Raw genomic sequence first — 24,409 nt, 5'->3', positions numbered from 1 at the left:
ATGTGCTGTGTCTTGCGACACTGCTTCTGACCCAGGGCAGTCGACAGGATGCAGGGATGACTCGTTATCCAGGAGGTGCTAAGATAAGAGGGAGGGTGGGATGGAATGGGTGGGAGTGGTTTCTATGCCTTTTTCTTTTTGGCTACCCTCCCATGTAAGGGGAAAAACAGTGGTGAAAATAATAATGGAAAATTACTTCAGTAAACTGGAAATAATTAATTACAGCATAATTAAAGATGAGATTTTGTCACACAATGGTCATTTGATGTGGTTTAATGTCACAAACTCCCCCCTATCAGAAGGCTAGAACGGTGCCCCTCACATAGGACTTTGTAGTGTGGGATTTAATGAACCATGCCCTTGGTTCAACTTAGCTGGTGGCAGGATTCAAACCACCATCCCCTCGACCCTTGCCATAAGTTACGACGCCCTAACCCACTCAGACAATGGTCACTTACAAATGCAAAATATAAGGGAAATCGGATTAACACATACATATACCAAAGGCTTTTTTTCCCCTTACACTGGGGGTAGCCAAAAAGAAAAAGGTATAGAAACCACTCCCACCCATTCCCTCCCCTACATACTCCACTCCCCTCCACCCTCCTCCCTCCCTCTCATCTTGGCACCCCCTATATATCCTCCACATAAATATCCTCAGTAAAATCAATTGGAATTTCATTTATCCAGACACCTCAACAACAGATTTTTTAAGACAATGGCACAAATCTCAAAAAATAAACAAATAAATGAAAAATAATAAACAAAATAATAAAATAAAAAATAAATAATAAAAATCACCTGTCTATGAAAAACAGAGAATTCAAATAAAGCACCACACACCATGGACTCACAGACGTGGCAACACTTGAGCAAGTCAGGTAGGCACCCAGCTCACGAGTCAGTTTACTTTTGGCTCCATGCACAAGTTGATTTTTTCCATGGCAATTTTAAAACAAAAAACTCGAGTGAAATAAAATGTAGATAATACAGTTTAATCAATTAAAATACAGTAATTTGTTAAATAGTCCATAATTCATGTTCAAAATAATTGTTAATATATATAAAACAATGCACAATACTAGTTTAAACAATACATAACAGTACTGTAATACATAAAGTCCAAGCCTACTTTTTATCAAAAACTTGAAAGCCTAACTACCCTACTACTAATACTGTACTACCTACTACTACTGTACTACTACCTACTATCCTATGCATCTCAAAACCTCTACTGGTAAGTACATGCCTTGTAATATTATTATTATTATATTAATAAAAAAATTACAAAGAGGGGGGTTGCTTATTAAATGAAGCTGCCTTGCTGTAGATGTACTGCGTCTTGCTACATTGCTTCTGACCCAGGGCAGTGGGCAGGATACTGGGGTCACCCATCACCTATGAGGAGCTACGATGAGAGGGGAGGAAAGGGCGGTGGAGGGGAGTGGAATATATGTCATTCTAAAAGAGTAAATCTCAAAATAATTATCACTTATCCAGCACACTCTTTCCCCTGCATGTACTGGATAAACAAAACTTTACCGTAATTCCCTTCGGGCTAAACATAACATTCAAGTACAACTCTTAAAACAAAATCTACATTGTAGCTAAGTTTAATGCTGAAAGGTTTAAACAAAATAAACCCACCCACCTATCTCACCATATCAAACAAGCATAAACATACATACATACATATATTATACCACAGGCTTTTTTCCCCCTTACACGGGGAGGGTAGCCAAAAAGAAAAAGGCATAGAAAACACTCCCATCCACCCCACTGGGAGTGTTTTCTATGCATAAACAAGTGAAAAAAAAAAATAACATACCACTTGAAATTGCACAATCACCTGCAACATGTTCATACAAAAAATACAAAGACTCAAATCGCAAAACAAGCACTCCACGACCTACCTCCACCTGAATCACCAAGCATCAACCCCACACTAGCAAAATTGCATTTATGCCATCACCCAGCACTGAAATTGTACCAATAGAAAACAGGCCTGGCCATAAACTCGAATAGCCCTAGATGCAACCACCATACAAAAGACAAAAAGAACCTTATCCTACAATTCCCACTTTCTCCCTGTAAAAATAAAACAATTTCTTCCTTAAGTGGCTTGTAGGCCAATCTGGTCACCATTTACTGGTTACCTGGTCGCTATGGATCTCCTGCACAAGTTAAATGGATCAAGGCAGTGATTGAAAAGAAATGCACTGGCATGCTATATTCAGGTTGCCCTCTCATACTAAAACAGAACACAGAATTAGCCTAGCAACAAACCAACTGCCAAAGATGCAACCACCATAAGACAATCCATTCCTCCTGATCTCTCCTACAGAAGACCTGCAGCCTTCAGGGAACTGGCAATGGCCTCTGAGTGAGTCCACAACTCACTCTGGGAAGATATATTGTGTTGTCATCTAAGGATTGTTACTGTGAGGCATTGCACTACGAGGTGTTCTATATCGGCGATGAGCACTTAATAAAATCATCTCCCTTGTATTTGGAGAGCTGTTATCCAGAATTCACTATTATCCACAGTGGCCTCTGGTAAGAATAAAATTCCTATACATACAGTATGGGCATCCTCATGGCAGCCTCTAATCCATAAATGTTCACATGTTTTCACTAACAAATCTAAATTGCATTAGCTGAAAGTATGGGTAGTACTGGTGCTTATAACAGCATTTCATGGTGCAAATGATGTAAAAGTAAAAAGTTGTAGTATTGCTTATGACAAAATGCATAAATGTTGCGATTGAAAACCCTATTTCACAGCAGATTTAAATTTATAATTTAATATTTCGTATTCCAAAATACAAGTAATTGAATGAAAAGAAATACAGCACTAATGTATAATTCCTTTTTCCCAACTACTGGCCATCAGAGTTAATGTGAATATGTCTGAAAACATAATTGATTATGCAACTTGTGTCTCCAATCAACGTAATATGGTTAGATATAATGATTAAATTACATGTTACTTTACTGCTGTCTACATAGCTATATACTATCAATATGATTATCAAACTGTAATAAACATTGAACAACTACAAAAATACTATACCTGCCAAAATTATACCACTATACACAGACATGTTTTTCAAGTACACTTGTGTTCACAACTTTCCTACAAACATAGCAAACCAAACTTATAATAATCTAAAATCTAACATTTCAAAATACAAGTAAATAAATGAGGTGAAACATAGTGCTAATATTACATTTTCTTTTTCCAAACTCATAACTCACAGTTGATGCAAGTCAGGAGTGCAGTGCTGCCGGAGCTCACAGGATCACCACTCCAGCACCTCTGCAAGTGGGTGGTGGCCCGCGGGGTGGGGGAAGGGAGAGGGGATGAGGGGGTGGTGGCTTGTGGGTGCTGGTTGATGGCAGCAGGAAAATATTAGTATTGCATTACTAATAAGTTAATGATATTACGATATTCTTTTTTCTTTTTGTCAGGTCCTCCAGAGCTCCAGCGTCTAGTAAACTAGCACTGCACCCCCGAACTTAACATATCTGAGAGCATGGTTGATTGTGCAATTTCTCTCTGCTACTAATGTAATATGTGGTTTAGTTGTAATGATAGTATGTGTGAGGTGGCAGAGGTTATTGGAATTACTTCACATATCAAGAAACTCGTATTCTGATGCCCATTGGCCTGATTAGTTTAGGTAGACATCAGTTACTTCCCCAAGTGATTTATGGGCTAATCCTGTGGCATTAAATTGATTAACTATGCTACACATCCATTTCATAAAAAAAATTTACCCACATTAGGAGAAAAAAAAATAAAAAATTACATTTTTTTTCAAGCAGATCAGCTAGGAATTGCCATAGCTATGCACATATCACCATCTTCAATTACTACATGTTTTGCCATTTTCTAAAAAAAAAAAATCAAGTAATTCTAACAGAAACTTTATCAACACAACTTCCTTAATTTCATCCCCACAAGAAAAGAAACACAAAATAACATGATTATGAGCATATAAATATTCACCCATTCTCCTTCAATTTCTATTCATAAGAAATCAATTGCCGGCATATGCCAGGGAATGCACTGCTTCACTCACGCGCCGACACCAGTTCCCAGTCACTCCAAGCAAGCTTCCATACAGCCACCCTTCCCATCCTAAACAACTCTATACAGTTACAATCCATTTGTCCCAGCCATGAATTTTAATGACATCTCTTTCATAAGAAATGCTTGCAAATTAATAACATAGGTTAAGAGTCACTCCTAGATCAATTATGGTAGTCCAGCCCAGAAATATGACTTGTTCTTCCATCCCTCCCATGCTAAATATAGAAAAATAAATTTCACAATTTTTGTGATAAATTATAATTAATCATTTGTGACAATTTTATGGAGATGAGCCTGCCCTCCCTTACTTTTTCCATAGAAGTTTGGAAAAACACCCAAGCTGCTAAATAATAGCACGTGTTGACATTGTTAATTACTGGTGATTTTCCACTAAAAAAATAAATAAATAAATAAAAAATAGATAAAGAAGAAAAAAAATAATAATATACATACTGTACATACATATGCGGCCCCACATGGAGAAGTGTCCCATGCGACACAATGGCCGGTTTTGAGTTACACACATATAATACTATTTTGCGCCGGCCGAGCGAGCGTGAGGTTTTACCACTTTGTTTTAGAAGCATTTCAACCACATTGCAGGTCACGTTTTGTCCTTTCCGACATGCTCGGATTGAAGTAGAAGGGCCAAAATAGTGTTATATGTGCGTAACTCAAAACCAGCCATTGTGTCGCATGGGACACTTCTCCATGCGGGGCCTCATATACCAAAGGCTTTTTCCCCCTTACACGTGGGGGTAGCCAAAAAGAAAAAGGCATAGAAATCACTCCCACCCATTTCATTTCCCATATATTTCACTCACCTCCACCCTACTCCCTCCCTCCTATCTTGGCACCTCCTGGAGGACAGGTCATCCCTGCATCCTGTCCACTGCCCTGGGTCAGAAGCAGTGTCGCAAAACACAGCACATCCACAGCAAGGCCGCTTCATAAATTCGGCAACCCCTCCCTCTCCGTCCCCTCATGCAGGAAAGGAGAAGACGGGGAGAAATCCCTCTGGGCTGCATAAATTTTTTTCTCATACATACTTCCTCACCCCCCCATTCCCCACCCACTCCCCCTCATGCATCACAGCCTCATCTATACACAACCCTTCTCCATTCACCCCTATCTTCTGAATGTAGCAGTCTTGTCTTGCAACATGATGTTTCCCCACTCCTCTGTAACTAAACCCTGTAAAATAAATCACCAACAATTCCTCATTTATCCAAATTAAGGTAATTAGAATAACTGGTGAATAGCCTGATAATCTTTTATCACTTGTTGGTAATTCATTTTGTTATTTATTTCTTTAAAAACCCTGCCAGTGGATAGCCTGAGCCATGAGGGTCCAAAGATCTTTACTGCCCTCCCAAGGGATATAAGAGATATCACCAACTGTACAGTAGACAGACTCAACGCTGGATTGGATAAGTTCCTTTCAGCAGTACCTGATGAACCACCTGTACCAGGCTACACTGCCGAATGCTAGTCAACAAACACCATACCAGACCAGGTGGCCTTAAAGGAATTGGACGCCAGGAATGGTAACAGTGGCGGATCGTCGTGGCTGCGGAGGCCTTCTAGACATCTCCAAGTAAATTCATGTAAGCAAACTGCTTCACACCAAAATTAAATTACTAACAATTCCTTGTATATTCTATAGTAATTTGAGCTTTTGATAATAAAATAGCCCTCCTTCAGTATATATTCAAACTATGGTACTTTAAAATTTTGGTGATAATATACAGTAATTTATTGTCCCAGAAGTGGAGGAGCACATTGTGATCCTGGATGGGGCCACTATTTGTGACTATACTCCAGGAGTACTTAAAAGGGAGATTAAAAAAGAAAATGCATGGATAGTACAAAAATACCATATGATATTGTACAGCAAATATATAAAGCAAATCTGGTCTTTCATACTTGTAATTCCTAAAGTACTTACCTACAAACTGCTTGTACTGAGCTCTTTTCTTGTTTAGCGTTTCGGGCCATTGGGAGCGGATGAGAGGCAGATAGCTAAGCAACAGTCGCCAGCATAGGGATCTTCTTCCTCCCTCGTCTGGTACACCTTCCAAATTTATATAATTTTCATGATTAATTTAATAGCACAACTACTTACAGTTACATATTGAAAGTAATGTTCAATATAATATAAAAATTAGTTGTCTTTTATTCTGTGATGACTATTACTATAGGGCACTTTTAACTTAACAATCAGCTGAACAACAAAGGAAAATACGCCCACCGAACCCGTCAGCTGATTGCTCAACAGGCTATGCTTACCACTGAAACAATATTTCTTTAGCTGTTTGATGTCAATAACATCACTCTCTAGGAGAGAATCAAACTCTTGTAACCTGAAATATATTCACGTGTTAATAAATGCATGATAACATCCTGAAATAACAATAAAATACAGGTTCGTCTAGTAGTTTGTTTACCTCACTTTGTACGACGCCATGACTGAACCTGAAGTTGACAATTGAAAATGTGTTATCAATAAATACTTTCCTCGATGATAATAAAAACGAATTATGATTTTTAATAATCTACAAAATATTTTCATATTCTATAATTCAACTCTATTAAAATGTCTACAATATACGAGCAGCCGAAAAACCGACACTCGTACATGAATGTAAACAAAATTGAGTCCTTACGTATACATCATGAGGTTGGGAATTTTGTTATTAAGAAAGCGTTCAATCCCGGGAAATATTTATATCGGGTAAGTGTCACTTGTTATGTAATCTTTGTAGCAAATCTAATATCTAATGGTTGTATACTTTTAGCCTTTTGCACCATACAATACTCTAACGTGACCGAAACTTGCACTACACTGAAGTATGCCACTACAACAACCGTGAACAAAAGTGGGTTGTGTATTAGAAGCCCTCTAACTGATGTTTCGTGTTCGAAGTTTTAGGTTGTAGGTTTTGAACTAGAATGGTTGGCAAGCACGATTCTTAGATATTATTAAGAGTATTGTAGGCAATGATTCCATATGTAATTTTATTTCTTTATGACACCATGCTTTAAATAAATAGTCAATACATGCCATGTATTGACTATTTTATTTATTTTATAGTTGGCACACACACACACAGTCACACACACACACACACCTATAACTAGGTAAATACATGTCAAAAACTGTTTTCCATGTAGATACATCAGCTTGTGGAATAGTTGGGAAGTTTATTTAATTCAAGCTAAAATCACAAATGAATTTGAAAATAGTTAATAGATATGGTAGTTGGAGAAAAAATATTAGAACACATTCCTTTCTTGTATATTACAATCATATAAACACATTCATGTAGAAGTTGTTTACTTACAGTTTGTTTTGTAATGTAATTAGTTATTACTGTTTACTTGAACTCGGTGTCACTAATTTCAGGGAAAACAGAGAAATAGAGAAAACAGAGAAAATGCAAAAAAAGGAGGGTTTTGCTCAAATGCACACTTCTATATATGTATGGTTGCATATAGTTGAATTATTTAAACTTTTTTTCTTTAAAATGTGTGATTTTCATGTAATTTCACCAAAGAGAAGTTATGTTTTAGTCTCTGCAGTATGACCGACCACAGCTACATATACCGTAACAAATTAGCATATGGTTGCATTATTTGAACTATTTTCTTTAAAAGGTGTGATTTTCATGTAATTTGACCAAAGAGAAGTAACGTTTTTAATCCTCTGCAAAATTACCGACTCCAGCTACGATTCGTGGTTACGATTCGTGGTTACCGCTAGCCTGCCATCTATGTACCGCGAATGCAGATCATCACTGAGCGTCAGAGTTGCCAGATTGGCGTTTTCAATGCCAAATTTTGTATCTTCGGAATGTTTTTACTGTGTTTGGCAGGAAAATTTGTTGGGGGGCGTTTTTAAATACCCGGTCGTGATTAGAGATCACTTTTACTTATATCAAGAATTAAATGATGATGTATATGAATTATATAAATTTATCTTGGTTATATCATGCGGAAAATGTTGCAAAGATTTTGTGCCTAGCCAAAGGATGTTTCAGCTCTTCTTTAGTGAAAATATGTAAGAACGGAGTAGCTCATCAAACATTTCTAAATCTGATGATGCTTTTGATTATATTTAGACACAATAGAAAAGTCACATGTATTTTTATTCATGTTGAAAGTAGATTTATTTCAGAGGATGGTGGTTTATTACAGTACCACTAGAATTAAATGATGGTGTACATGAGTGATATAAATTGATCTTGGTCATATCATGTGACATTGTTTTATATTGGCTAGTCAACAGTAAAAATTATTTTTATATTGTAATTGTAGTTATACACATTATTTTTAACTACTTGATCTTGGTTATATCATGTGGTATTGTTTTATATTGGCTAGTCAACCGTAAAAAATAGTTTTCATGTAATTGTAGTTATACACATTATTTTTAACTGCACATGTAAAACCAAAATGCAAAAAAGAAAAAATCTTAGACAATGTAATGGTTGGCATTTTGGGGCATGTTTTAAAAACAATTTGGCAGTTTTTGGCAGCATTTTGTCAGAAGTTGGTATTTTTCCTGGTAGAAAACCTGGCAACCCTGCTAAGCGTGGTTGATGGAGTTGGCCAAAAACATAATACTTTTAGAATTTCTTGTGAGGTTCGAACATGTGGGGCATATTTGCATACTAACTTGAATAAATGTAGAGTGATTTTTTTTTTGTTAACTATTGTTGTTTATTTCTTTATAATACAAAGGTTGCTTAATATTCCATGCAATTAAATAAAAAAAAATCATTAAATTTTATTTGAAATGCGCTATACAAAATTTATATTCTATGAAATATGACATTGCATACATGGTATTATGCAAAGTAGACCACTTGAAAAAAGAAACTAACGAAGCAGAGCGCTTTCGTATATTACATATTCAATACAAAAAGTACATAGTTGAATAGAAATACATATTTTGTATATACATGAAAAAGGAATACAAAAACTCCATTAAATATTGACGTCAACTTCGCCGTGTTCCATCATGCCAACCAAGAAGACCACAGAATGGACTGGGATAACGCACCAGTTATATTCAAATCCCATTGTAGCTTTCAAAGTGGTACCATCGCAAATGCCAAGATATTCCGCAAACTACGTTCCAAGAACTCGGTGAGATGTCCCTTGGGTACTGGTGCAACTCTTGCGTAACGAACGGGTGCTTCGAGGATAAACTGTTGCTTTTTTGTATAACCATAGTAGTTTGTTGCAGGAAGCACAAAAAGGGAACAAATATTTTTGCACAATACACCAAGTACATCAACACCTATAACCTTGGGCAAGTTTGAATTTAAGATTTGTTATATTCTTGGGGGTGTTTCTCGGCGTGTTTCAAGAATCGGTTATCGCTTATCGGTTCCCTCCCCCCCAATAACAATCCTGGATCCGTGCCTGGGTGGTATGGATCAAACTTCACTCTATTTAGAAACACTATTATGTTTTCAGTGTAATAGACTGCATATAGTTGAATTATTGTCTTTAAAAGGTGTAATTTCCATATAATATGATCAAAGAGAACTATCGATTTTATCCGCAGACCTATGATAGATTATGAATTGAGAACAGTCACTCTCGATTGCTCATCACATCAATTACGCCTGTCATTTACCCTAGTCCCTATCTCTGATTGACGTGCTAATCACACCGCAATTACCGAAAGTACTGCTACCCGAGACTTCCCCCTTCTTGAGAAATCTCGCCCTGGCAGGATTATGTCCCGGTCTCACGCGTTTAGGCGCACTCGGGCCTCGTGTTCTATAATTGTTGCGAGATTACAAAGGCGGAGCATGCCGACAGGAGACCTTTTGGCCCATATCTAGGACGGATGCGAGAAAAAATCATAATAGTACAAAATAAATAAATAAAAACTATAATAATGTAGATAAATAGAATACATAAATAAATGCAAAGGTATAGTTAGATAATAAACAGGTTTCGTGCGTTAAGCGACTTATTTGGCACCAAAAGGATTTTTTTATGTTCATTCATCCATCCATCCATAAATAAATAAATAAAGGTAAATAAAGTATAAATAAAGAATGGCCAAAGTAGTTATGTTGGTGCTCAAAAAATAATAATGGCATTTTGGTGTTCTAAATTTTAAGTAAACAAAGAAACGAGTTAAGCGTAAACATGTCCAGCTTCAGAATAAACTAAATACTTTGCGAGCAGCATCGCGATGGCATATCAGATGTCAATGATTTCCTTCGTCGTGTTGGAAGAAGTCTGCGATCATGAACTAAAAGTTTCAATAAACTGTGTTTCTCATGATGATATCTGTGCTAGAACGTTGACAAATACCCGTAATTCTACTCGTCTTACATAATTGTAAACTTATTAAAGTGAATGATTATATTACATTGTATTGAAAAATGTATATCATATGTAAAGAATTACATAGTAAAGAATTATCTATACATAAATTTCAATCGTTCTTGAATGATTGTATTACATTGTATTGAAAATAATGCATATCATATGTGTCTATAAATAATAAAGAATTGTATAGACATGAATTTCAATCTATCTTTTTTTCTTAATATAGATATTTTAAGCTGATTATCCTATTATAACTTGAAGATGAGGACTAATTGTCCAGAAGACTAAATGCCTGAAGACCAGTTATTTTGCAAAGGAAGACCAATTGTCCGAAGACTAAATGTCCGAAGACTAAATGTCCAAATACTAAATGTCCAAAGACTAAATTTTAGTCCGAAGACTAAATTTTAGTCCGAAGACTAAATTTTAGCCCGAAGACTAAATTTTAGCCCGAAGACTAAATTTTAGCCCGAAGACTAAATTTTAGTCCGAAGACTAAATTTTAGTCGGAAGACTAAATTATAGTCGTCCGACTAAATTTTAGTCCGAAGACTAAATTTTAGTCCGAAGACTAAATTTTAGTCCGAAGACTAAATGTCCGAAGACTAAATGTCCGAAGGCTAAATGTCCGAAGACTAAATGTCCAAAGACTAAATGTGACAATGGTTAATCAATTAATAAAGGTTTATTGTATAAATTATGTACATGGATATATAAATTTATATACAATGCGGGTAACAGCACGCCAGTGGGGGAGTTATCGTGCCCTAGTGGGTGGAAGGTGAGTGCGTGGGCTGTAAAGGGCCACTTGTCCACGGATCCATGACAAATTACCTCCTAAACCACCCATAATACCTCCATACGGAAACAGCATATTCTATATGTGGACGAACTAACCCAAAAAGTGAAATACCTACAGTCAAGCAGAAATTCGGGTGAAGCCCTTCTGGTAAGATTACAAAGGATTACAAAGGCGGAGCATGCCGACAGGAGACCTTTTGGTCCATATCTAGGCGGGTACGGACAGTTGCTCACTGGATAATTGCTCACCGGATAATTGCTCACCGGACAATCGCTCACCGGAGAAGTGACAAATAGGACACTTGCTCACCAAAGATTTTTTTTTACTTCTCTTGAACTTAATAACAAACAATATACAGGATTTTTTTAGTTATATTTAGGTTTATTACAGCAATAATACAAACTTTCATATTTTAGTTTTTAATAATTATAAAATTCAATACAAATTTCTCCCATCAATATATATTTACCGCCAGGTGTATGTTATCCCATGTACATTCAAAATCCCACAAAACAAAATCCCATAAGTCAAAATCCCACATTCAATATCCCATTGTTCAAAATCCCACACTTCATGGTCAAAATCCCACATGTATTTTAATTCAATGTTTTATGACATGTAGAACAAATTCCATATGGAAATGTGTCTAAATTTCAGTTCACCGGTGCAAGTCTATATCTATTTTGTTATAGTTATTATTATATATTGATTATAATATTGAGTCAATATAAAATGTTAATTGAAGAATTAGGATTAATTAATTGACAGGAAAATTAGTGAGTGTTGTATCGATTTCAGTTTACATGTACAAGTTATTGATCAATACGTGGTGTTAATTGTTATCACCATTAGTCGCGTTTGATAAAAAAACTTAAGTGAAAAGGACATTGATTTCAGTTCACAGCCTAAATCTAAATAAGTTTTTTGTTATTTTTTTACACAAAGAAACAATATTGTGATAATGTGCATCAGAATCCCCAATCATCACCACCACTAAACAACTCTTTACTGAATCCCCAGTCCCAAGTGAACACACCACATCCTCATGTCGTTGATATACTGTGGGTACAGTTTGGACCTTTCCTTGCCAAAATAATTAAAAATTATTTGTTTTATTTATTAATATTTTATTGATTATTACATGCAAACTTTATAAACCTCAATCATATTATCACAGCACTTAATCGTACAGATTGCATAAAGAATTCAAATAATTCATAAGCATCGTACATATTAGCATTCATGTCATATCACAACAAAATCCATACATTGAAATCATAGCGACAAGTAAACTATACTAGAAAATCATACATATGCATTCAAAATTTAGTACAGAATCATACATAGGATTAAACATCATATTGTACTCAAGATTGTACATAAGCACTCACTTCAGAGGGCAATATAATTGAAAATATATTCAAATCAGTCATTCAGATAGAATACTGAAGGTAGTTAACATAACCGGCGCATATTACATGAAATCCCCTCTAGATGGAATTATGTGAAGAGTCGATTAATGATAAATGATCAAAGAGTAACTGATTAGTGATTGGTAACTTATTTGTGAATGTGAACTGAATTCAATGAACTCAAGTTAGTTGCCTTGTTGTGCCATACCCTTTAATCTATCTAATTTGTTGAATTCCAACAAATTAACAATAATTTCTAAAAGCCCAGCTACCTGAAGTCAATTTTAATTAATTGTTTCCAATTCTTTGATGTTATTAACATACCTACAAAACATTGATCGGTTCCACATCTATATCCAACTATATGACAATAATATAAAACATTTTTTGATATTATAGTTATGTATGATAAGATAGTATGGGATTTTGATCAATGATATATGGGATTATGAATTATGGGATTTTGATTGTAGGTTTTCGACATGTGGGATTTTGTAACTGTGGGATTATGACATGGATTCATGTTATCCGTGCACCACTGGGATCCAGTGCTGTTTCATGCGTGTATGCTCTTCTTTCGGCTAAGCATCAGTCTGTCTATGGATATTGTTTGTGTATTATTGCTGTAATAAACCTAAATATAACTAAAAAAAATCCTGTATATTGTTTGTTATCAAGTTCAAGAAAAGTAAAAAAAAATCTTTGGTGAGCAAGTGTCCTATTTGTCACTTCTCCGGTGAGCGATTGTCCGGTGAGCAACTATCCGGTGAGCAACTGTCCTACACCCATATCTAGGTCGGGTGCGAAAAAATAATAATAATAATAAATTAATAAATAAAAACTATAATAATGTAAACAACAAATAAAATACATAAATAAATGCATAGGTATAGTTAAGTAATAAACAAACAGGTAAATAGTAAATGATAATAAATTAACATATAACTAATGATAAATGAAAATCAAACAAACAAATGATGACAAAACAAAAACAAATAATATAAAATAAATCATAATCATTACAGCATCTTGCTTAGGTGTTTATCTAAATGATTCTTAAAGCTTCGAACTGAACTACATTGCACTACCTGTGCAGGAAGTTTATTCCATTCATTAATTACACGGTTGGCGAAGTTTTTTCTACCTACTTCCAAATTGAATCTATTTCCGGACAGTTTGAGACCATTGTTTCTTGTCTGATTCTCATTCAATGTGAAAGTTCTGTCACTTTTGATGTTGTCAATTCCCTTTAGAATTTTAAAGGCCTGTATCAAGTCACCTCTGAGTCTACCCTTTTTTAGGGAAAACAGATTTTTTTAATCAGTTTTGTGGCTCGCCGTTGTACTTTTTCCAGTCTGTCAATGCCTTTAATGAGATTCGGTGACCATACGGAAACAGTATATTCCAAATGTGAATGAACTAACGATTTATACAGCTTATTAATGAGAGATAGACTTTTGAAGTCAAAAGGTTGCGCAATCAGTCCTAGAATCTTGTTTCCTTTCTCAGAGGCTGAAATACGCTCCTTAGATGATTTGACATCGTTACTGATAATTACGCCGAGATCCTTTTCACTATCCACTTTTGTTAACGAATTTTCAAATAACTTGTAATCGTTCTCACTGTTATTTTTACCTATGTGCATTACCTTGCATTTACTTGTGTTCATTAGCCATTTTTCAGACCATTGCTGTAATTCATCTAAATCTTCTTGAATAGCTAATTGGTTTAAGTGATCATTTGCCATTCCGCACAGTTTTGTATCATCAGCAAATTTGGAAACAGTAGTCCATTGTCTATATCATTTATATATACTATGAATAAAAGTGGCCCAAGAACGGAACCCTGAGGAACTCCACTTGTAATATTTTTCCGTCTAGAAATTTTTCCATTTAAAACAACTCTCTGTTTTCGATCATTCAACCAATTACTAGATGAAGTCCCTAAACACACCTATGCAAAAACATAAAGTTCGGGTGAAACCCTTCTGTGTGCCCTTTATAATTGTAACACTGATAGTCCTTCATTGTTCTTTGTCTTGGTTATGTGAAACTATCCAAAAATAAATTGATATTCGTATAAAATCATTGATTCTTTGCTTACTTACACAACATTTTTGTAACATTTGTAACATTTTGTAACATTTTAGTTATTTGGATTATTTTTATTTCATCATTATATATTTTTCAGTTTTTTTCCTTATTCATAGAGAATCAGAAACAATGCATGTCTGATGCTGTGTGATTCTCATATGTATGTCTGAAAGTAATTTATCATCTTTTTGTATTCGTCACGTGACATAGTAAAACCCAACTAATATAAATTATTCATGCCTAATTTAACATTTTCATGCCTGCTGTTCAAAAGAATCATCTTTTATTATTTTTTCTTGGTTTGAGATCGTAATATACAACACGAATTATGCTGTGCCCAAATGTCGCACCCAGTACTTTGTGACCAAATGTCGTGTGCCTAAATGTCCTGTGCCCAAATGTCTGGATACCCACGAACATCCCACGTAGAGTCGTTGTTCTTGCCTTTATAGATTGTTGTCCGCACTCGTAAATTCGTGGCTAGGTGCTAATTCCCGCACAGTGCTACCGAAAAAAGAGTTGAACTGGCAATTCCATCCCCGGTTACATGAATCGTTCGGTTCTTCACACCACCACACTTGTCAAGGACTGCAACGGCATTCGTATCAGGTTCCAGATGAGCTTCAAACTTGCCTAAGGTTATAGGTGTTGATGTACTTGGTGTATTACGCAAAAATATTTGTTCCCTTTTTACGCTTCCTGCAACAAACTACTATGGTTATAAAAAAAAGCAACAGTTTATCCTCGAAGCACCCGTTCGTTACGCAAGAGTTGCACCAGTACCCAAGGGACATCTCACCGAGTTCTTGGAACGTAGTTTGCGGAATATATTGGCATTTGCGATGGTACCACTTTGAAAGCTACAATGGGATTTGAATATAATTGGTGCGTTATCCCAGTCCATTCTGTGGTCTTCTTGGTTGGCATGATGGAACACGGCGAAGTTGACGTCAATATTTAATGGAGTTTTTGTATTCCTTTTTTATGTATATATAAAATATGTATTTTCTATTCAACTATGTCCTCTTTGCATTGAATATGTAATATACGAAAGCGCTCTGCTTCGTTAGTTTCTTTTTTCAAGTGGTCTACTTTGCGTAATACAATGTACGCAATATCATATTTCATAGCTTATAAATTTTGTATAGCGTATCTTAAATAAAATTCAATGAAAATTTTGTATTTAATTGTATGCAATATTAATGTAATCTTTGTATTGTAAAGAAATAAACAACAGTTTTTAAAATAAAAATGTTCACTCTACCACATGTTCGAACCTCACAAGAAATTCTAAAATTATTATGTTTTTGGCCAACTTCATCAACCACGCTTAGCAGGGTTGCCAGGTTTTCTACCAGGAAAAATGCCAAATTCTGACAAAATGCTGCAAAAATGTTTTTAAAACATGCCCTAAAAATGCCAACCATTACATTTTCTAAGATTTTTTTGTATTTTGGTTTTACATGTGGTTAAAAATAATGTATATAACTACAATTACAATATAAAAATAGTTTTTACGGTTGACTAGCCAATATAATACAATACCACATGATATAACCAAGATCAAGTAGTTAAAGATGTGTATAACTACAATTACAATATAAAATATTTTTCTACTGTTGACTAGCCAATGTAAAACAATGTCACATGATATGACCAAGATCAATTTATATCATTCATGTACATCATCATTTAATTCTAGCGGAATTGTAATAAACCACCATCCTCTGAAATAAATCTACTTCAAGACTGTGTGAAAAGGAAAGAAAAATATGAACTTCCAAAATAAAATATATTATACTCCGTATTATGTGAGAAAGAAAAAATACCAATAACTAAAATAAAATGTATTACTCCATACATTACGTTTAAGTTCCTAAGTAAACTTTTTGGTATCCTCTACAATAAATTAAACCAGTTTATTAAACAACCTCCTAGAGACTCAGATGTACATAAATAGAAAATACATTTGTGACTTTTCTATTGTGTCTAAATATAATCAAAAGCATCATCAGATTTAGAAATGTTTGATGCACTACTGCGTTATTACATATTTTCACTAAAGAAGAGCTGAAACATCCTCTGGCTAGGCACAAAATCTTTACATTTCCCACATAACCAAGTTAAATTTATATCATTCACATACATCATCATTTAATTCTTGATACAAGTAAAAGAGTGATCTCTAATCACGCCCCCCAAAAATGCCAAATTCCCAAAAATGCCACCCAACAAAATTTCCTGCCAAACACAGTAAAAACATTCCAAAGATACAAAATTTGGCATTAAAAACGCCAATCTGGCAACTCTGACGCTCAGTGATGATCTGCATTCGCAGAACATAGATGGCAGGCTAGCGGTAACCATGAATCGTAACCACGAATCGTAGCTGGGGTCGGTAATTTTGCAGAGGATAAAAACGTTACTTCTCTTTGATCAAATTACATGAAAATCACACCTTTTAAAGAAAATAGTTCAAACAATGCAACCATATGCTAATTTGTTACGGTATATGTAGCTGTGGTCGGTCATACTGCAGAGACTAAAACATAACTTCTCTTTGGTGAAATTACATAAAAATCCACACATTTTAAAGAAAAGAGTTTAAGTAATTCAACTATATGTAGTCTATTACACTAATAACACAACAATAAGAAACTTAAAAGTGTAGTTTGATCCATACCACCAGTAATCATAGACGACGGGCTGGACGAGTCGTAGCCGGGGTCGGTAAAATTGCAGATGATAAAAACGTAAGTTCTCTTTGATCATATTACATGGAAATCACACACTTTAAAGAAAATAGTTCAAATAATGCAACCATACATATATAGAAGTGTGCATTTGAGCAAAACCCGTCCTTTTTTGTATTTTCTCTGTTTTCCCTGTTTTCTCTGTTTCTCTGCAATTAGTGAGACCCCTTGAACTAGTTGGACTTTGGTTGCTAAGAAAGATCAAATATGGACTTTTAATTTCCAATGTCAATGAATTCCACAAGATTAAGGTTACTGATAAAATAAGTAGTAAATATAGACTACATTAGACATAGATATAGAATTATATCTGTTATATGAAGTAATTATTTAAATATTAAATACAAACAAGTTGACCCCTAACATCACAATGGCAAACACTTTGTTTATTAGGATAGATTTCCTTAGTGTTGTTAAATGGCAGTATATTGGCAATAGAAATAGAAATTATAGTAAAATTAGTCTAATTGTGTTATCATATGGTCTCAAATAGGAGTTTCATAATTATAATTAATTTTGAAAAATTATTTATTGAACATGTTCACATGTTCTAAGAGGAGAGAGTGGGGGAATATCAGATCATTTTTTGGTGGAAGGTAAGTTAAGAGGGGAGAATAGATAGAGAAAGACAGAAGGTAGGGAGGTGCTTAGATTAAACTGCTTAAATAAGAAGTAGAGGAGGAGTTCAAGAGGAAGCTGAGAGAGGAGTGGGAGGGAGTGAAGGATAGAGTAGGACTAGGAGTGGAGGAGGAATGGGGATGGTTCAAGGAGAGAGTCACAAGGTCTGCAAAGATGGTGTGTTGAACAAGTATGATGGAAGGAAATAGAAGGAAGGGTAATGAGTGATGGGAAGATGAAGCAGAGAAGGTTGTTGAAGAGAAGAAATGAGGATTCAATGATTGATTACAAAATAGGATGAGAGAATCATGTGAGAGGTACAAAGAAAAGAGAAGAGAAGTAAATCATAAGATAAAGGAAGCAAAGAAGAGAGCAGATGTGAAATGGGGTATGAGTATGACAGAAAATTTTGAAAATGATAAAAAGATGTATTGGAAGGAAATTAAGAGAGGAAGATGAGGCAAACCAAGTAGAAGTAAAAAGTGGAGATGGAGAGATGATAATGGAGTTAAATGCAAAGGAGGATAGGGAAGGAAAGGTAGTTGCAGTGGGAGGTGCTAAAATGAGTGATGAATGAGAAAATGGAGGAATAATAAAGAATGATGAGGTGAAAGCAGGTATCAAAATAATGAGGGCAGGTAAGGCACCTGGGTTGGATGGGTGTCATGTGGTGTCTAAAAAAGGTAGATACAATGATGGTGGACTGGCTGGTGAGGCTGTTTAATGTTTATCTAAAAGGGTAGAGTTCCGGAGGACTGGAGGAGTGCCTGTATAGTTCAATTTTACAAGGGAAAAGAGGACAAGTGCGAGTGTAGTAGGGAAGGCTTATGGGTGGGTATCGAGAGGATTAGGAGAGGAACAGAAGGAGTAATTGGTGAGGAACTGTGTGGATTTAGGACAGCTAGGGTTTGCATGGATCAGATTTTTGTGGTAAGGCAGATATGTGAAAAAGCTCTAGGAAAAGATAAGGATGTTTTTTGGGCCTTTATGGATTTGGAAAAGGCTTATGATAGGGTAGGCAGGAAGGCATTGTGGGAGGTATTGCAGATATATGGGATAGGAGGAAAGCTGTTAACCTCTTCACTCCGGGGCACATCGCACGTCTGGCAGCATTAGCTGCCTGACGTGCGATGTTGCATCATAATAATTGCATTATAAAAAATAAAGTCAGTGCTCAATCATTCATTCTCTTTCACCCGTGAATTTTGATAACCATAGAAAATATGATGAAGCCAGTTTAGAGAGAATGGAGGTTACGTAGGTACGACTACAATAAATATAATCAAGACGCCGACGTCGGCATCATCGCGTACCCACTTGCTCCTCATGACGCCTACGTAGGCGTCACCGTATGGAAGTGGTTAAGAGCAGTCAAGAGTTTTTATGAGAGTAGTAGAGCCTGTATTAGAATTGGAAATGGAGAGAGCAAATGGTTTGAGATAAAGGTGGGACTTTGCCAGGGATGTGTTATTCCTTGGCTGTTCAATTTATGTGTGAACATTGTGACGAATGTGGGTAGGAGGTAAAGGGAACACAGGCTGAGGGAAATACTTTTATTCATGACTAGTTTTGCCTGAGTGGCTTCTTCAGAGGAATAGTGTTCAAAGTCAAGCTGGTCAATATATACATGACAGAAAAAGGGAAGGTAGCAATGTGTCTGGTTGGTCCCCCCACTCGACGTCATCTGCCGGTGTGACGAGTTGTCACAGTGAGTGGACAAAATATCCGCCTGTTGGTCGTCGCGTGGCTGAGCTGTCCATCTGGATCAGGGGCTCTGTGTATTTTGTCCAAGATGACGAAGCGTGTTGCTGCTTTAGCCTATATCAAATCCCCAGTCCTCGTATTGATGTTCTCCTGGTTGGTGATGAATACAGACTCCATCGCCTTTCTTTCTTGTCTTGTGAGGTTGTCCATAAGAATTTTTTGCATTGTCCCATTTTGGTAAATGGCCTCGTTCGGTATACGGTAATTTCAATTTGCGGTAAGGTTTTCAGGAATGCATATGTACCGTATAACGAGGACTTACTGTAGTTCTTTCTTCATTTTCATAATTCCTAAATTTGGTATTAACTAGCCCGCAGCACTCGACATGATCACTATTCATCAAATACAATGATGATGCATGAAGAATGAACATAATCTTTTATGTCACTGCAAAACAGATGGCACCATGCCTAGGTTTTATGATAATAGCTGAAGCAGACAATGTTTTGATCATAGGATCAGTAATTTCAAATTGCAATAAATAAAAAACAAAACTTTTACTCTAATTTATTTAGCTATTATTGACTTTGGTAAGTAGTAAGAACTAAATCTAGTAAAATTAGACACCTTTAATTTTCAAAGTGGTTACACTTAAAGATGATGGTCAGTACTGGTGAAAATTGATTCTGTGTACAATGTAAACTAATTCATTATTATATTTTACAGGAAAAATCGTGTTACTCCAAAAGTAGGACCACTTGCAGTTGAAGGTGCACGCAAAAGATTGGCGCAAGAAGAAGAAAACATGTTCTATTTACGTCAGCCTTACCTTACACTTGTAAGTTTTTCTTGTTGATATGTTAATTTTAAGGAAGAGAGAATGGAAAGTATTAATAAGATTACATGCCAGCTGCTTCCACATAGAAGTCAAGGTATATACATATTAGAACATAACATAGAACATAAGAAATAAAGGAGACTGCAAAAAACCATAAGGCCTACACTAGGCAGCTCTGTATCCATCACCACCTGTCATCCCCATCCATAAAGTTGTCTAATCGTTTTTTAAAACAACTGATAGTTTCAGCGCTTACTACATGGTTACTAAGTTTATTCCATTCATCGACCACCCTATTAGTAAACCAATTCTTGCCTATTTCCTTCTTAAATCTAAATTTGTCCAGTTTATACCCCTTACTGCGAGTCCTGCCCTGTTGTTTTATTATGATGACCTTGTTTGCATCACCCTTGTTATAGCCTTTGATCCATTCTGTCTATACCAAGAGTTTTTTCCCCATATAAGAGAGGTAGCCAAGTCAGAGGAACATATTCTCACTCATCTCATTCCCACCACCCTTTTCACCCCTCCCATCTCAGCTTCTCATGGATGACAGGTCATCCCTATTTGCAAACTGTACTGAGTCAAATGCAATGCAGCAAGACACAGTACATCCACAGCAAGGCCACTTCACTTAATCATTGACCCCCCTTCTCCATCCTCTCATGCAGAAAAAGAGAAGATGGGGAGAAATCCCTTCAGGTTTCAGGTTGCATCAAAATATCATTCACACATAAGCGACTTCTACCCCCATCCCTCCCTTCCTTGCTCTCATCATCCTAACAACTGCCTTCACTTCATCCTTCCTTATTTCTCCTCCATTTTCCTCACTCACCACGGTCATTTTCTTAGCACTTCCTACTGCAACTACTTTTCCCTCCCTATCCTCCTTCACATTTAGCAACTCCCTAAAATAATCTGCCCATCTTCCTCTTACTGCCTTCTCTTCCATTATCATCTCTCTATCTGCATCTTTTACCTTTTCTTCTCTACTTGATTTGCCTCCTCTTCCTCCCTTAATTTCTTTCCAAAACATCTTTTTATTACTTTTAAAATTTCCTGTCATACTCTTACCCCATTTCACATCTGCTCTCTTCTTTGCCTCCTTTACCTTGTGCTTTACTTCTCTTCTCTTTTCTTTGTACCTCTCATATGACTCCCTCATCCTATTCTGTAACCAATCTGTGAAAGCTCGCATCTCCTCTTCTACAACCTTCTTTGTCAATGATACTGATTATAATAATAATAATAAAAAAACAACAATAACAATGATAATAATAATAATTGTTGCCTGGAGTTTCTCTGACTAGAAATCTGCAGATTAGTATGGGCCTGTCTCTGTATCACCATCTTGTAATAGTAGGAGAGTAGTTGCTAGTTGTCATTTGTTTATATGTGAAAAGTTAGAGGAAATACAAAGTTGATAAGATATATAGCATGGGCTCAGTCCAGAGAACATGACAGGAAATGATCCTCTCATATCCCATGTAGAGCTCCCTTGACAGTCTATATACTACTATAATGTCTGATTTACACAACACTTCACATTAACTACCTAATCTCATTTACCCCCTGAAACAACAATGATACTACATCAAAATGTAAGTGAAAACACCAATACCTCAGTAGTCCCTCTACAACTGCCTACTAAAAACATAACTCTTAACCAAACTATAAACACTCTTGATTAACTAGACCAATATGTGAAATATAAGATAACATATCTTTCTCTATTTTCTTTAATGATATACTGCAATATGATTATAGTATGATAACTGTTATCATATAAAGCAAGTACAATTTCAATCTTTAATAATCCTGTCATTCATTCTTTCTATCAATATTACAGCTAAATGTGGGGTCCAGTAGCACATTAAGTATTAAGTCATATGTTCAAAAGTCTTTTCTTACATAAACTGAGTGTATGTATATATATCTTCTAGGAGCAGTCATGGGGACATGCTAAGGAACTAGGCAAGGACAAGACATGGTTGTACAATGTTAGACAAAAACAGAAGAAATTCCAGCCTGATGTTACTATTGAGGAGAGATTTTCAGTGCTGAAGAATAATGATCGGTGGGACTAGTAACTGTTTTCTGTATGTACATATATTTTGTAAAAAAAAAAAATCCCTGTACCATTATGAAATAAAGAACAATAAATTTTACTTTGTTTTGTTCAATGTTGGATCCTGTATTTGAGATTAAATTTACTCAACTAACATAGTCCTGATGAGGATGACATTCCTTAGACTGTTTGGCCAAGCGGTCCCATCTCCCTGAGGAATACCATGGATGGAATGGGGTTTTCCCATGAATCCCTTATAGAGCAAAGTCCTGATAGAAAGGGTGGTTCAATGTGTTTTATTGTTTATGATGCGGGCTGATGATTATCAGTTGGTGACTGAGTTTGAAATGGTGTGCAAAGAGAAAGTTGAGAAAAATATTGGTGAAAGTAATTTGATACGTAAGGAAGTGGAGTGTTTTAAGTATTTGGAGTCACATGTGACAATGAATGGAGGAGTAAATGTAGAGGTGACTTATAGAGTATCAGAGGCAAAAACATGTCTAGGTAAAATGAAAAGTGTTAAGAGAAATGTATATCTGGGGATGAATGCAAAGAGAAGGTTGTATGAAGGAGCGATTGTATCCAGATACCCTTCCATCAACATTAACTCAGCTAGTTTCCTATAATCTCCAGTTATGTTACGGGATCTTACCCATTGATCCCATAAACCCTCTATGCACTTGTTTAAATCTACCCAAGAAGCCTTCCTTTCCTCTACACTCTTCTCACTACCAGGCCCATATGCACTTACAAAACCCCACATCTCCCTTCCCAATTTCACCTTCTACACTAACCTTGAAGAAACCTTCTTCCATTCCACCATACGCTTACCTATCACTTCACTTACTAGTATAGACACCACTTCTTTCCCTCATCTTCTCTTCACTCCTGAGATCCTCCTAATTACACTCCCAATCTCAAACTTGCCCTGCTTTTCAACTTAGTTTCACTCAATGCTAATACATCCATCTTTCTTCTCACAAACATAGTGCCTATCTCTTCCCTTTTACTCTCATTTGTACCACATCCATGCATATTAAAAGACCCAAACCTTAGGATACTTATAAGAAAACTCCTAGACCCTCTTACGCCTTTATTTTTATTTTTTATTTATTTTTTTAGGAATGTCCCCTTTGGGGTTACAGGGAGAAGGATGCCTAGTCCTATCCTCATCCCGTTTTTGTCACCTTATATGACTGAAGTGGAAATACTTGGTGGCAGTATTCTTTTTCCCCACTACCGGGTTCAGCAAAATGAGAAAATGAAAATACAGAGAAATGGCACAGGACAGTAACAAGAATGGGGTGACTGCATTATGAAGGGACAGTTGCAGTATAATAAAGTATTATCATTTCTCTATGAACAGAGATTTCCTCTACCACAGACAAAATGATGTGCGAGTGGTCCATAGGGGCACCCCATATAGACCCTAAAGTATTTGCTGCATGCTACTTAGCAGTTTTTAACCCCATAATAACATGCAGCCAATACCCCAGACATAATGAAAAATAGGGAGTCAAACCCGTGTCCTGGAGAACTCTACTAGTAACACTATCCCATTTGGATTTTACATCTTTAATGGAGATGTGCTATTTTCTGACACTAATCCATGCTTTAATTCATTCAAAGTTTTCTCCTATGCCATGGGCCATTTTATTTAGTAATCTC

At 35.9% G+C, this 24,409-nt stretch overlaps 2 protein-coding genes across 3 annotated transcripts in view; one reads left to right on the top strand and one right to left on the bottom strand.

The window, feature by feature from the left end:
- LOC143023014 (TBC1 domain family member 13) overlaps positions 1–7,002 on the bottom strand; it is a 37,598-nt gene extending 30,596 nt beyond the window's left edge. The window contains exons 1-4 of one of the 2 annotated variants that reach the window (XM_076181452.1): positions 6,763–7,002; positions 6,544–6,571; positions 6,386–6,459; positions 6,045–6,170 (exon numbers count right to left, since the gene is read on the bottom strand). In XM_076181452.1, coding sequence (XP_076037567.1) covers positions 6,045–6,170; positions 6,386–6,459; positions 6,544–6,563 — 220 coding nt within the window. In that variant the 5' untranslated portion in view covers positions 6,564–6,571; positions 6,763–7,002. The remainder of the gene's footprint in view (positions 1–6,044; positions 6,171–6,385; positions 6,460–6,543; positions 6,572–6,762) is intronic. The other variant, XM_076181453.1, reaches the window with a different exon arrangement.
- Positions 6,694–22,841, top strand: LOC143023016 (large ribosomal subunit protein mL63). The gene is made up of 3 exons (XM_076181458.1): positions 6,694–6,830; positions 20,562–20,673; positions 22,617–22,841. The coding sequence occupies exons 1-3, from the start codon at positions 6,772–6,774 to the stop codon at positions 22,758–22,760; spliced, it is 315 nt and encodes a 104-aa protein (XP_076037573.1). The 5' UTR covers positions 6,694–6,771; the 3' UTR covers positions 22,761–22,841.
- Positions 22,842–24,409: the final 1,568 nt, after the last annotated feature.

This window comes from Oratosquilla oratoria, unplaced genomic scaffold (genome assembly GCF_046742065.1).
Source record: "Oratosquilla oratoria isolate Oo_2021 unplaced genomic scaffold, ASM4674206v1 SCAFFOLD275, whole genome shotgun sequence".
NCBI classification, from domain to species: domain Eukaryota; kingdom Metazoa; phylum Arthropoda; class Malacostraca; order Stomatopoda; family Squillidae; genus Oratosquilla; species Oratosquilla oratoria.
This window is presented reverse-complemented; position numbering and strand designations above follow the sequence as displayed.